The 11,962-nt window shown below is 41.4% G+C and overlaps 1 protein-coding gene across 1 annotated transcript; it reads right to left on the reverse strand.

The window, feature by feature from the left end:
- Positions 1–204: 204 nt before the first annotated feature.
- LOC131224176 (disease resistance protein RPS5-like) lies at positions 205–11,457 on the reverse strand. Its single transcript, XM_058219715.1, has 4 exons — positions 8,715–11,457; positions 6,144–6,291; positions 5,944–6,059; positions 205–398 (listed from the first exon to the last, which is right to left on the reverse strand). The coding sequence occupies exons 1-4, from the start codon at positions 11,326–11,328 to the stop codon at positions 205–207; spliced, it is 3,072 nt and encodes a 1,023-aa protein (XP_058075698.1). The 5' UTR covers positions 11,329–11,457.
- Positions 11,458–11,962: the final 505 nt, after the last annotated feature.

Raw genomic sequence — 11,962 nt, forward strand, 5'->3', positions numbered from 1 at the left:
TCAAAAACAGAAGAAGGAGAAAAGAAAGAGACAAGAAAAAGCAGGTCCAAGTCCAGCCCAAGTGATGCTGCCAGCAGCCAACCTCTCTGTACTCTCTCCCGCACCTTCACGTTTCTTCCTTTTCTTCCTTTTCTTCCTTCCTTCAAAGCTAAGCCCCTGCCAGCAGCTTGAATCCCTCCAGCCACGTCTAGTAGAAAGCCCAGCTCACGTGCTGATCTCTTCTTTCTTCAAAGCCAAGACCGCCACCCATGGTTTCTCTGCTCTTCCTCTCACGTTCCAGCTTCCAGCCCTCCTTTTTTCTCTTTCTTCTCTCTCTTTATAGGTGCCAGGGGCTGTGCAGGAGAGGCCTGGCCGGATTGCGAAATCCTTCGCGGCAGATTCCTTGCGGAACTCTGCTTCTGCAACAGGAAACGCTTAACTGTTTACGTTTGGACTCAGTTTGAGAGGAGGAGTCTTCCCCTCTTTGAAATCTGCCAGCGTGGCGAGTGTAAGCACCCCTTGTATGATCAAATGGACGGCTTGGATCGCTGATCCGTTCACGGACGGCGGCCCGCAACTTCCCGCAACTTCCGGTTTTCCCGGACGGGCGTAAGGCGTACGCAGAGGCGCTGACGTGTTCGGTGGGCCCCACAGAGGTATTTTCGGAGAAATCCACCCCGTCCATTAGATTCAGGATGAAATTTCAGTCAAGAATGGGTGGTTTTGAACGTCCATTGACGCGGCCCAGAGAAGAAATCACCTCAAAAACTGTTTTGAACGTCGCAGGACCGCCTGTTTGTGGCCTCTGTATCGCGCACGTGTGCTTGCATGGGTCCAAAAGTTCAGCAAGGTTTTGTAGTAGTCGAGGCCCTCTACACGATGGACGGTTTGGATTGTCCACTGGGACAATGTGTGGGGCCCACTAGCGTCCGCAAAAACGGACAGCGGCCGTATTTGAGAAGGAGATGCGGGTCAGCGCTGCTGACCCGCGTAACGTGGTTCGGTGCGGCTCGGCACGTGTACACGTGCAGTGTACACGCCTCACGTACAAGCCCCAATGTGATGTGATTTGAAAATCTGATCCAGCCATTTACTTTCTCATCTTATTTAAACCGTCGAGACCAAAGTTGAGACAGTTCCAGATATCAGGTGGGCCCAGAATCAACGGTTTATGGGCTGATCTGTCAGTTGGGGTACTTCCATAGTGATCCGAGGGCTGAAATTTGATATGTACGGTTAATTTATGGCCCTCAGGCCATGTATGAAGTTTTGAGCCAATCAGATGGCAAGAACTATGTGATCTTGCATTTTTCACCAATTTCGGGCCTCTTTAACGTGAATGGCCTGATTTCCTCGGATCCTTGATGCATAATTCCATCGATCTTCGTCCCCTGGAGTCCGTCCCTTGCCTTGGGTGTCATCAGAGCGTTAAATCCATGGTTTAAGCACCCTTTTTCAGTTCATGCTTGTAAATACACTCTGCATCACAAATACAATTAAATCAGGCTATTAAACGGTATCATGCTTGTAAATCCATGCAATAAATGGGTCTGATATGCAATATTTGACCCTCAACACAACCCCTAACCAGCATTTTGCTAGTCCCGAGCAAAATATGCGAAAAGTAAGTTGAGAATTACAGAACAATTTCTATAAACTCGCGTGATTTTTGTAGAATAATCCAGATATGAGAATTCCCAGATTCATGAATGTTGGATATTACTTCCTCCTAGACTCAAGCGCACGGTAAACTTCATAGTCAAGTTCAAAGTATTATTCCATTAATTAGAAAAATTCTAATCATTGAGATCTATGAGCGTACAGTGTAATCTCAGCTTATCATCAGTAAAATTCACTTCTCTATTTCAGGATATCACTGGTAACCAATAAGAAGATTCATGATAACCAAAACTTGCCTCACAGATCATCTTTTCATTCCTTCAGCTTTTGATTTTTTCATTAAAAGTAACGCCAAGAAGGGGAATCAAATCCTCACCTACAGGGAGCAAACCTATGATGAAGACTGTACACCTAAATTTTTCACATATCATTCATAGGGAATTAAATCTACACCTATAGGGAGCAAACCTATGGTGTAGACCATTTGCCCAATCCTTTCAATTTCTCAGGTTGGTTCCCTTCAAGCTTAGTGAGTACCAAGTAAATCCTTCAATATCAAACTGAAACCTTAATGTGAAAGCGAGATGTGACATGTGAGATCATAACTCAATCAATGTTTACAACTTCTAATCAGAGATTAACACTTCAAACTTAACTGTGAAATCTAATATAATAAATAACTGAATCTAAGAGTCATAAATTACCAACATCACTCATCTTGTAATTCCAAGTGCCCTAGATGGCCATCAAAATCCCTTCGAATTCACAAGAAAATCCAGACAAATTAAAAAAATTTCACAATTTTTGCTCAAGACCAAGAAAACACTGATTAGGAACCCTAATCTCCTACTGCTCAAGACCAAGAAAACACTGATTAGGAAACCTAATCTCCCACCCCAACCAAAATTCTACATTGTCCTCAATGTAAAAGAAATAAACATGCAATGCACATGGGACAAAATAAGTAAATGAGAAGTGATAGGAAGATAATACCTGAAAGAATCAAGAGGCTTTCCATAGCTATTTACGTAAAAGGGGGTCAGTACAAGAGAGAAACCAACAAAAGTAAAGATAAAATCCTACCTATACCACTTTCGCAGGTGCTCTCGATTGCATTTAGCATATGCAACAAGCCTTTAAACCCCTAGGTTGCCCCTAGTGGACGAGTTGTAGTCTCGTGAGGGTTTGCAGTAATGTTACCCACAAACATTGAACTAACTAATGATAAAAACGAAATGAAATGAAGAGCTGGGTTGCCTCCCAGGAGCGCTAAGTTTACTGTCTTTAACCAGACAAATAAAGCAACAGCTCTAGTCCTATGAAAGTGATAAAAAACTACTGAATCAAGCCGCAAGGTTCCTCTTTCGGCCAGTATCTTAATAAGTTTCTCAGTAAGTTCCTCAACAGGATCATCCAAAAGCCCTTTTTGCAATAGGCTTGGACGCCTTGGAGCATGACTTTCCATAGAAACTTATGTACCTCATAAGAAATTTTCCGTTGAAGTGCTTGAGGTATCCATAGTATATACAATTCACCTGTGATAGAAGTTTCAACGTTAGTATCCCATAGTGAATCGGAGATACAAGTAGATAAAGTTTAGAAAACTTCACAAGAAGTAATGTAGTCTCAACACATTCAGAGTCAGATTTCGGTTCAATTTTCAGCTCCTCCTCCTTTAATGGTAAACATTCGGGATATGTGGAAGAAGGAGCTTCAAAGTAAGGGTTCTCTTGGTCGTGATGACTACCGAGATGTTGTTTTGCAAGGCATTCACTATGTCTCTTATCATGGGATCATTTGAATCTACAAAGTGTGCCAAACAATCATCAAAAGAGTTGGGACATTCAGCTGAGGGTGACTCATTTTCCACATTAAAGCTTGTGATGATCTGCCCAAGGAATCCATTGTCTTTAAAGGTAAATGGAGGTGTGCTCTCTTGCTCCAGCCCTACACAGATAGATTGAAAATCAATAGGGGAAGCATCGATGTGATCACTTTGTTCATTGAAACTACTCAATCGAGGTGTTGAATTGTCAAATGTGTACAGCTCAGATGGTGGCCTCAACTTAGTGGTTTCAATTTCCAAGGTCGTAGCGAGCAACTCGTCCTTCTCCCGAATCACATCATCATTTAATTCAGAGGAGTGGTCCAAACATGTTTCACAAGAGTTAGAAGGGTCGATTATAAGGAGCTCATCCTCTACCTTAAAATCAGACATGTCAGGTGAGGGGAGTGGCTCATTATGACTTACCACTTCATGTACATCTTGATCATTGACCTGGACCAAACTTGAGATTGATTCTAGGGGACCTTGGGCTGTATATTCATGATCATCATCCCAATAAGCAAGATACCCACGCATCTTGACCATTCCTTTGAACAGTCATCGAGATCAACTCATCGGGAAATTGAACCATATGCTCATTGATAGAATCCAACTCCTCATTTGTAATTCCAGAGTTCTTCCAAAGCGAGTTAGGATCACTTTTCTCGCATTGTATTTCTGGAATGAATTGTGGTTGAGATAACCGAGCCTCCTCTATCTTATCAAGGCACGAATTAAGCGCTTCCAACGATTTTCTCATTTCCGTGAGATAGGCCAGGCTACGCTGAGCTAAATCCTCTTGGATTGTTTCTGGTTGGATATCAATGGTAGGGTATCCAAGAGGGTAATCATTATAACATATAGTTGGTTCATCTTCCAAATTTTGATGTTTCCCCTGGTAATAGTCATACTGATCATACATGGGAGAATATGATGGTTGATAATAATCCTCGTTTCCATAATTACGATCATATACGGCCCTATTAACAGATGGAACATAACGTTTTAGTCGGTTCTCAATGTCTGTTCTTGATGGAGAAAAATCTTGAGGTATACGTTGAATTCCACAACCCTCAGGCATTCCCCAATATCTCTTATCCATCTCGGCATATGCACGTACCCACGCTTCCATGGTAGAACCCTAACTCTGAGTCTAATCCTAGAAAAAAGAAGAATCCTACAGCAATACATAAAGTAAGAGGAGAAGTTAGAAAGATGTTACCAGACTAGAGATTCTTATATTAAGATCCTGCAAAAGAAAACAACAGAAATTAGTTTCTAAATCTAAAAATTCTAAAGTAATGTTAGTTTTTAAACAAAAAGTCTACAAGTAGAAATTTCTAAAAATAAATTAGGAAACAAAGTTAGATTCTAAAAGAGTTAGAATTAGAAAGTTAATTTCTAAGAAGGAAAGTTCCAGAATTAGAAAATGTCTAAAAATAAAAATAAAGGAAAGATGAGTTAGTCTTTAAAAATTAGAAAGAATCTCTAAAAGAAAGGAAATAACTAACCTTGTTTCTAAAAACAAAAGAAGAAAGTTTCTAAAAATAAACTATTTTCTAAAAATAGAAAAAGTAGATGAATTAGAAAGGGATTACTAATTTAGAAGGTATATGTCAAGGTCCTATAAAATAGGAAACAAGTTAGTTTCTAAAAATAAAATAAAAAAAACTTTAACCTAAAGTTAGTAAAATCCTAATCTTAACCTAATTCTAAAACTAATTAATCTCAGAAAACGTAACCGTCAGTCCCCGGCAACGGCGCCAAAAACTTGTTCACTCCCCAAGTATAGGGTTGTGATGTAGTAATAAACTCGGTAAGACCGAGGTCGAATCCACAGGGACTGATACCTGTACGTTTCCTGAAACTAGGTAGAAATAGAACTAGTCTAGGATGCGATCTAAACCAAATAGAATTTAAGAAATAATTGTGGAATAGTTATCTAAAACTTTAAGGAATTCAGAGGAAGGAAACTAGGGATTCAGAGGATCCACTTGTAGAGATCAGGGAGAAATTATGCCTGCTTCAGAAATCATGGAATTTAACTAGACTTCCTTTGATATAGTTTTCAAGAGGTGAAGGGTATATGAATTAGAATGGATTCCATCATCTAACCATGCCCAGGAGACAAAGCAAACAACAGGATTAAACTAATTACCAACCAATCAACAATGTATGAGGATCAGGAAGGGTACTGTCATCCTACCATGCCCATGGGACAATGATGAACAACAGGGGTTCCTGACTTCATAAACATAAAAAAGGGGAAAGAAATACTCAAAGCCATTGCAAACCCATTGTAATTTCAGTCACAACAGACCATAAAAGACTAAGAAAAATATTCCTTTAATAATCAACTATATCAAATTCAGTTTATGAATTAAAGGCACACAGTAAAATCTCCCATCTCACTACAGGCTTCACCTCTTAGCCCTAGCTAAGAGGTTTAGCCACACATGAATGGGCTAAATTCAAATATCAAAAACAGAAGAAGGAGAAAAGAAAGAGACAAGAAAAACCAGGTCCAGGTCCAGCCCAAGCGACGCTGCCAGCAGCCAACCTCTCTGTACTCTCTCCCGCACCTTCACGTTTCTTCCTTTTCTTCCTTCCTTCAAAGCCAACCCCTGCCAAGCAGCTTGAATCCCTCCAGCCACATCTAGTAGAAAGCCCAGCTCACGGGCTGATCTCTTCTTTCTTCAAAGCCAAGACCGCCACCCACCGTTTCTCTGCTCTTCCTCTCACGTTCCAGCTTCCAGCCCTCTTTTTTTCTCTTTCTTCTCTCTCTTTATAGGTGCCAGGGGCTGTGCAGGAGAGGCCTGGCCGGATTGCGAAATCCTTCGCGGCAGATTCCTTGCGGAACTCTGCTTCTGTAACAGGAAACGCTTAACTGTTTACGTTTGGACTCAGTTTGAGAGGAGGAGTCTTCCCCTCTTTGAAATCTGCCAGCGTGGCGAGTGTAAGCACCCCTTGTATGATCAAATGGACGGCTTGGATCGCTGATCCCTTCACGGACGACGGCCCGCAACTTCCCGCAACTTCCGGTTTTCCCGAACGTGCGTAAGGCATACGCAGAGGCGCTGACGTGTTCGGTGGGCCCCACAGAGGTATTTTTAGAGAAATCCACCCCGTCCATTAGATTCAGGATGAAATTTCAGTCAAGAATGGGTGGTTTTGAACGTCCATTGACGCGGCCCAGAGAAGAAATCACCTCAAAAATCATTTTGAACGTCGCAGGACCGCCTGTTTGTGGCCTCTGTATCGCGCACGTGTGCTTGCATGGGTTCAAAAGTTCAGCAAGGTTTTCTAGTAGTCGAGGCCCTCTACACGATGGACGATTTGGATTGTCCACTGGGACAATGTGTGGGGCCCATTAGCGTCCGCAAAAACGGACAGCGTCCGTCCGTATTTGAGAAGGAGATGCGGGTCAGCGCTGCTGACCCGCGTAACGTGGTTCGGTGCGGCTCGGCACGTGTACACGTGCAGTGTACACGCCTCACGTACAAGCCCCAATGTGATGTGATTTGAAAATCTGATCCAGCCATTTACTTTCTCATCTTATTTAAACCGTCGAGACCAAAGTTGAGACAGTTCCAGATATCAGGTGGGCCCAGAATCAACGGTTTATGGGCTGATCTGTCAGTTGGGGTACTTCCATAGTGATCCGAGGGCTGAAATTTGATATGTACGGTTAATTTATGGCCCTCAGGCCATGTATGAAGTTTTGAGCCAATCAGATGGCAAGAACTATGTGATCTTGCATTTTTCACCATTTTCGGGCCTCTTTAACGTGAATGGCCTGATTTTCTCGGATCTTTGATGCATAATTCCATCGATCTTCGTCCCCTGGAGTCCGTCCCTTGCCTTGGGTGTCATCAGAGCGTTAAATCCATGGTTTAAGCACCCTTTTTCAGTTCATGCTTGTAAATACACTCTGCATCACAAATACAATTAAATCAGGCTATTAAACGGTATCATGCTTGTAAATCCATGCAATAAATGGGTCTGATATGCAATATTTGACGCTCAACACTAGACAATTATTGCCACTTTCGACATGTCGACAGATCCAGTCAACAAGTCGAAGGCCCTGTTCAACGGGTCGACCAATTGGGTCAACAGGTCAAAATTCACAAAATTTTTAGTTGTAGTCGACTTGACTGGTCAACGATAAGTTGACGGATGATGGAAATTTGTATGATTTTTAGAAATTATTTCCTTATTTGATTAAGACTCTTTTAATTATGTTTTAGGATTTGTTTATAATTATTTAATCATGCTAAATTTATTTATTTTGAAAGAATCTATTAATTAAAATTCTTATATTTATATTATTTCTCTCATGAAGTCAAAAAAATTCTCTTGTGAATGTAAGAGTACCTTGCGAATTGAAGGTGTTAATTAATCGAGGAAGATGTTAATCGACCTCATCACATCTTTCCTTGCATCAATTTCTCAAATAAAGCATTTTTAATTGAGTAGATATAACATAACTAGTTGGACACCAATGTCCTGCATGGTTGCCCTCATGTTGTGAGGGTATGACATCCAACCTATCCAGCTAATTGGCCCCACCATACCTAACACAAGAAATCAGGCCAATCCACTCATCAAGTGGGACCCAAAGTAAATGCATACTTGGAATAAAATGCACTGTTGCTCGTTCTTTACTGCGGTGGGTCAACACAAAAAGGGGCATGCCTTACCACAAAACAATTTAAAAAAAATAAAATTTAAAAAAAAAAAAAAAAAAAAACACGAAACTACAAATATAACCCAAAAACATCATCAGCAGATGGCTTCCCTCTGGACAGAACATAGCGTCGGGAGCCTAACGCATCCTGGCTTGAAATAAGTTGACCGATTAGATGAGGCCTAAGAAATCTACATGGTCGCATCTTTTCTTATGGGTGGGCTTGGATATTGCACTTGCTCCTTGGCGTGTACATTACCTCACTTGTACGTACACACAAAACAGGCGTAATCAATGCTCAAGAGTTAATAGTTCACCTCATGCGTAGAATCACCAACATAAGAAATTAATCTAATATCATCTGATACATTAATGGCACATATATTACATATTAAACTGATAATAATACATAGCACACTTGATCTAAGAAAAATTCAGTCTCCTTTCTAAAATTAATCTCACAATACTAAGAAATAATTATTAAAAAATATTTCTACTTTGACAATGACTCTCGCTAATTTATTTCATGGAAAAAGGATAGAAAATACGACTTGATGCCATCTTCTTCCCACTCTAAACTATCCCACCATTCTTTCTCACCACGTATCTTCCTTAGAGAATTGTGTGCGCTATGGAGAGAAAGAGGGAGCTTTTTCAACTTTGGGCAATTAAAGACGTAGATTTCCTCCAAGGAAGGAAAATGCAGTGCATAGCTACAGATGCTCGTTAGTTCTCGAAGGTTCAAGAGTGTCATACGTTTTAGTTGCATTAGCCCTATATCTGCAACTTCATCATCAGGAATGACCGTACCTATTACTTCTTCTAGCTCATAGCAATCTTTTATAAAAATTGTTTCAAGATTTCCAAGTTGTAGTAAACCATAAATTTTCTTCAACTTGTAACAGAACAAAATCCTTATTGTGTGAAGGTTTCTGAAGCATCCGCGGCCCACCCGAATGCAATTTAAGTGGGGGAGTTCACGAAGGCTGAGCCATTCTAGGCTCGAAACAGGATAATCGTCATCCTCCTTTACATACCCACTAATTGTCACCTCCACCAACCCATTGCAGTGGCGAAGATTAAGCCGTTGAAGACTTTTCATTGCAGTTAAAAGGGATGATCGTTGGTTGGAGATAGTCAGATTCATCAGAAATAGATTCCGAGTCACGTTCTGTAGCTTGCTAGAGCAGAGCAACCTTTCAAGAGCATGCACATTTGATAAGGTGAGATTAAGATGGTTTAAACGTTCGAGGCCTTCCAACTCACTCATATTTAATCCCTCACTCCCTTCTTCCCACTTTGAATAACTCCTTTCTAGTTTGATCACTCTTAACTCAGAAAGCCTGGAGATTACCCCTCGAGGAATTATGCCCAAAGTAGATATATACCCCAAGTCCAAATGCTTCAGCTTTACCAGATTTCCAATCTCTTCAGGCAATGATGTGATCTCCGTGTTTGATAGATTGAAATATCGTAGCTCTGCCAAGTTACAGAGCCCTGCTGGAAGCTCCTTTAAAAATGAATGTGACAGATCCAAGACCCTAAGAAGTGGCATGAACTGAAAAAACTCGGGGCGGACTTTTCGAAAATTTAAATTCGATTGGAGCATCAAGGTTAAGAGGTTGGGGCATTGAGGTGTCTCTGTTACTTCTTTTATTCTATTATTCATTAGAGATATCCTCTCGGCCTCCTTCCAGCTCTCAACCACCGGTGCATGCGTCAGTCCCACGCCTGCTCTCACCAAAAACCTATTCTTCTTCTTCCCGCACTCTGAAGCTATCCATAAGGCCAGATCACGAATCACGTCATGCAACTTTACCTCTGTTTTTTCATCAGAACCTCTCTCCAACAAGCATGCAGCCTTTAATCTTCCAATGATATCATGTCCCTTGTTATGGGCTTCATCAAGATCATCATCCCACCCATCTAAGAATCCTTTGCCTATCCAGTAATCTATAAGCCTTCCTTTCCTAATGTTGAAGTCCTCCGGAAACAGTGCGCAGTATAGGAAACACGATTTAATTGTGTCACCATCGAGATTATCATAACTGAATTTCAAGCGCAAAAGCATTTTATCATTCATACCTGATATCTCCGATGGTGGCTTGCTTGTGCTCAGAACTGATATAGCATGCTTCCATTCCTGTGGTGTCTTCTTACATGCCATGGCCCGCCCAATGGTGATGAGCGCAAGGGGCAGACCCTTGCACTCTTTAGCAACGCTCTTGGCAAGGATCGGTATCTCTGGATGGTATTTCATGGTCTCTTCACCAACATTCCGTCGAAATAGATCCATTGCTTCTTTCTCAGGAAGACATTCTACTTTAATCTTCTTGTCGGCGGTCATGTGGCCACAGACGTACTCAAATCGTGTAGTGAAAACAACCTTGCTCATGTTTTGGCTGCTTGGATGAGGAATTCCGACCATCCCTAGATCCAACGATTCCCAAATATCATCCAACAACAGCATGAATTTCTTATTGCTCAAGATCTTGCGAATGTCATGAGTCCGTGTCTGGTTGTTGCTTTCATTCTCTGGCCAAGACAAGCCCAATCGCTTGCCAATATCCATCTGAATCTTTCCTACATTTAATTCTTTAGACACCACCACCCAAATCACAACATAGAAATCATCATTTCTTTTAAGGAATTGGTTATTGATATCATTCAGAAGTGTTGTTTTCCCCACACCCCCCATTCCATATATTCCAATAACTCCCACTTTGCCTTGGCCAATCCAGTTTAGAACCTTCTCCAACACCAAGTCCCTGCCCACAGCTAATGTAAGAGGCTTCTCTTCAACAGCATCGGGAAGCTGCTTGTTCGCCACCTCTTTGAAGGAATCACCTTTGCTCTTCAGCACAGCTACATCTTTCAGCTTCTTCTCCGCCCACTTGCTAAGCTTGTAGGCCGACCAACAATTTGGATGGAAATTCCAAAGACACCTCATCATTTGCTTGAAAGTTTCTTCCATTGCATTCACTTCTCCTTCCGCTTCTTCTACCTTTTTTAGCCATAATTGAACCTCTTCCTTGCATTTGAGAAGCCCCCTCTCTGCGACTTCCACCCTTGTCTTCACGTCATTCCTCACGCATTTCAATTCTTCCATGGCTTCCTTAAGGGAGCTGAAGTTGTCTTCAAGCTCAATGAGGGGACGAGCGATCGGATCCCACCATCTAGATATGATGTTGATGATTTGACTGATGCACTCCATGTCTGAGGAGGGAAAAAGAAAATGGGTGGAAATGAGCTCTCAAAATGCAATTGAGGAGTTCAATGTTAATTCATTTGGAAGAACTTATATAAACCGTTTAGATCGAAAATAAACCTCCCTGAGAAGGTTTCAACGTTAGCTTGTTTTCTCCACTGGTTCATGTGTAGTCCATTTGAACTATGGATGTATTTTGTTTTTAGGCTCATGCTCTAAAATGATATGGACAAATGAATTAACAGTGGATATAATACGTAAATCATAAGAGAGCTATATAAGTTCCACGCATTAAAAGTTGTGTTGTATAGTATGCAACCCGTTGGGGGGAGAGAATTTTGCGTGATTTGTGAGCTGTTGTGATCGGCAATGGATGGCCGGTGTTTACAAATGGTGGAGCCACAGAAGTTCGAATTCCCTTCGCCTTCAACACAGATGCGGATAGTCTATGTTTGAAGTCACGGGAAAATTCAGTACCATCCGTTCTCATTGGTCGACGTCCTCGCTGATGACTACCAGCTGACAAGATAGGCGGATTTCTCTCTGCCAAATAGATTACGTCCTACATAATGACTTTTAATTTAATGTATTGAATTTCTCTACGCCCCCATTATGATTTATGTTTTATATCTAGTCTCCA

This window comes from Magnolia sinica, chromosome 13, assembly GCF_029962835.1.
Source record: "Magnolia sinica isolate HGM2019 chromosome 13, MsV1, whole genome shotgun sequence".
NCBI classification, from domain to species: domain Eukaryota; kingdom Viridiplantae; phylum Streptophyta; class Magnoliopsida; order Magnoliales; family Magnoliaceae; genus Magnolia; species Magnolia sinica.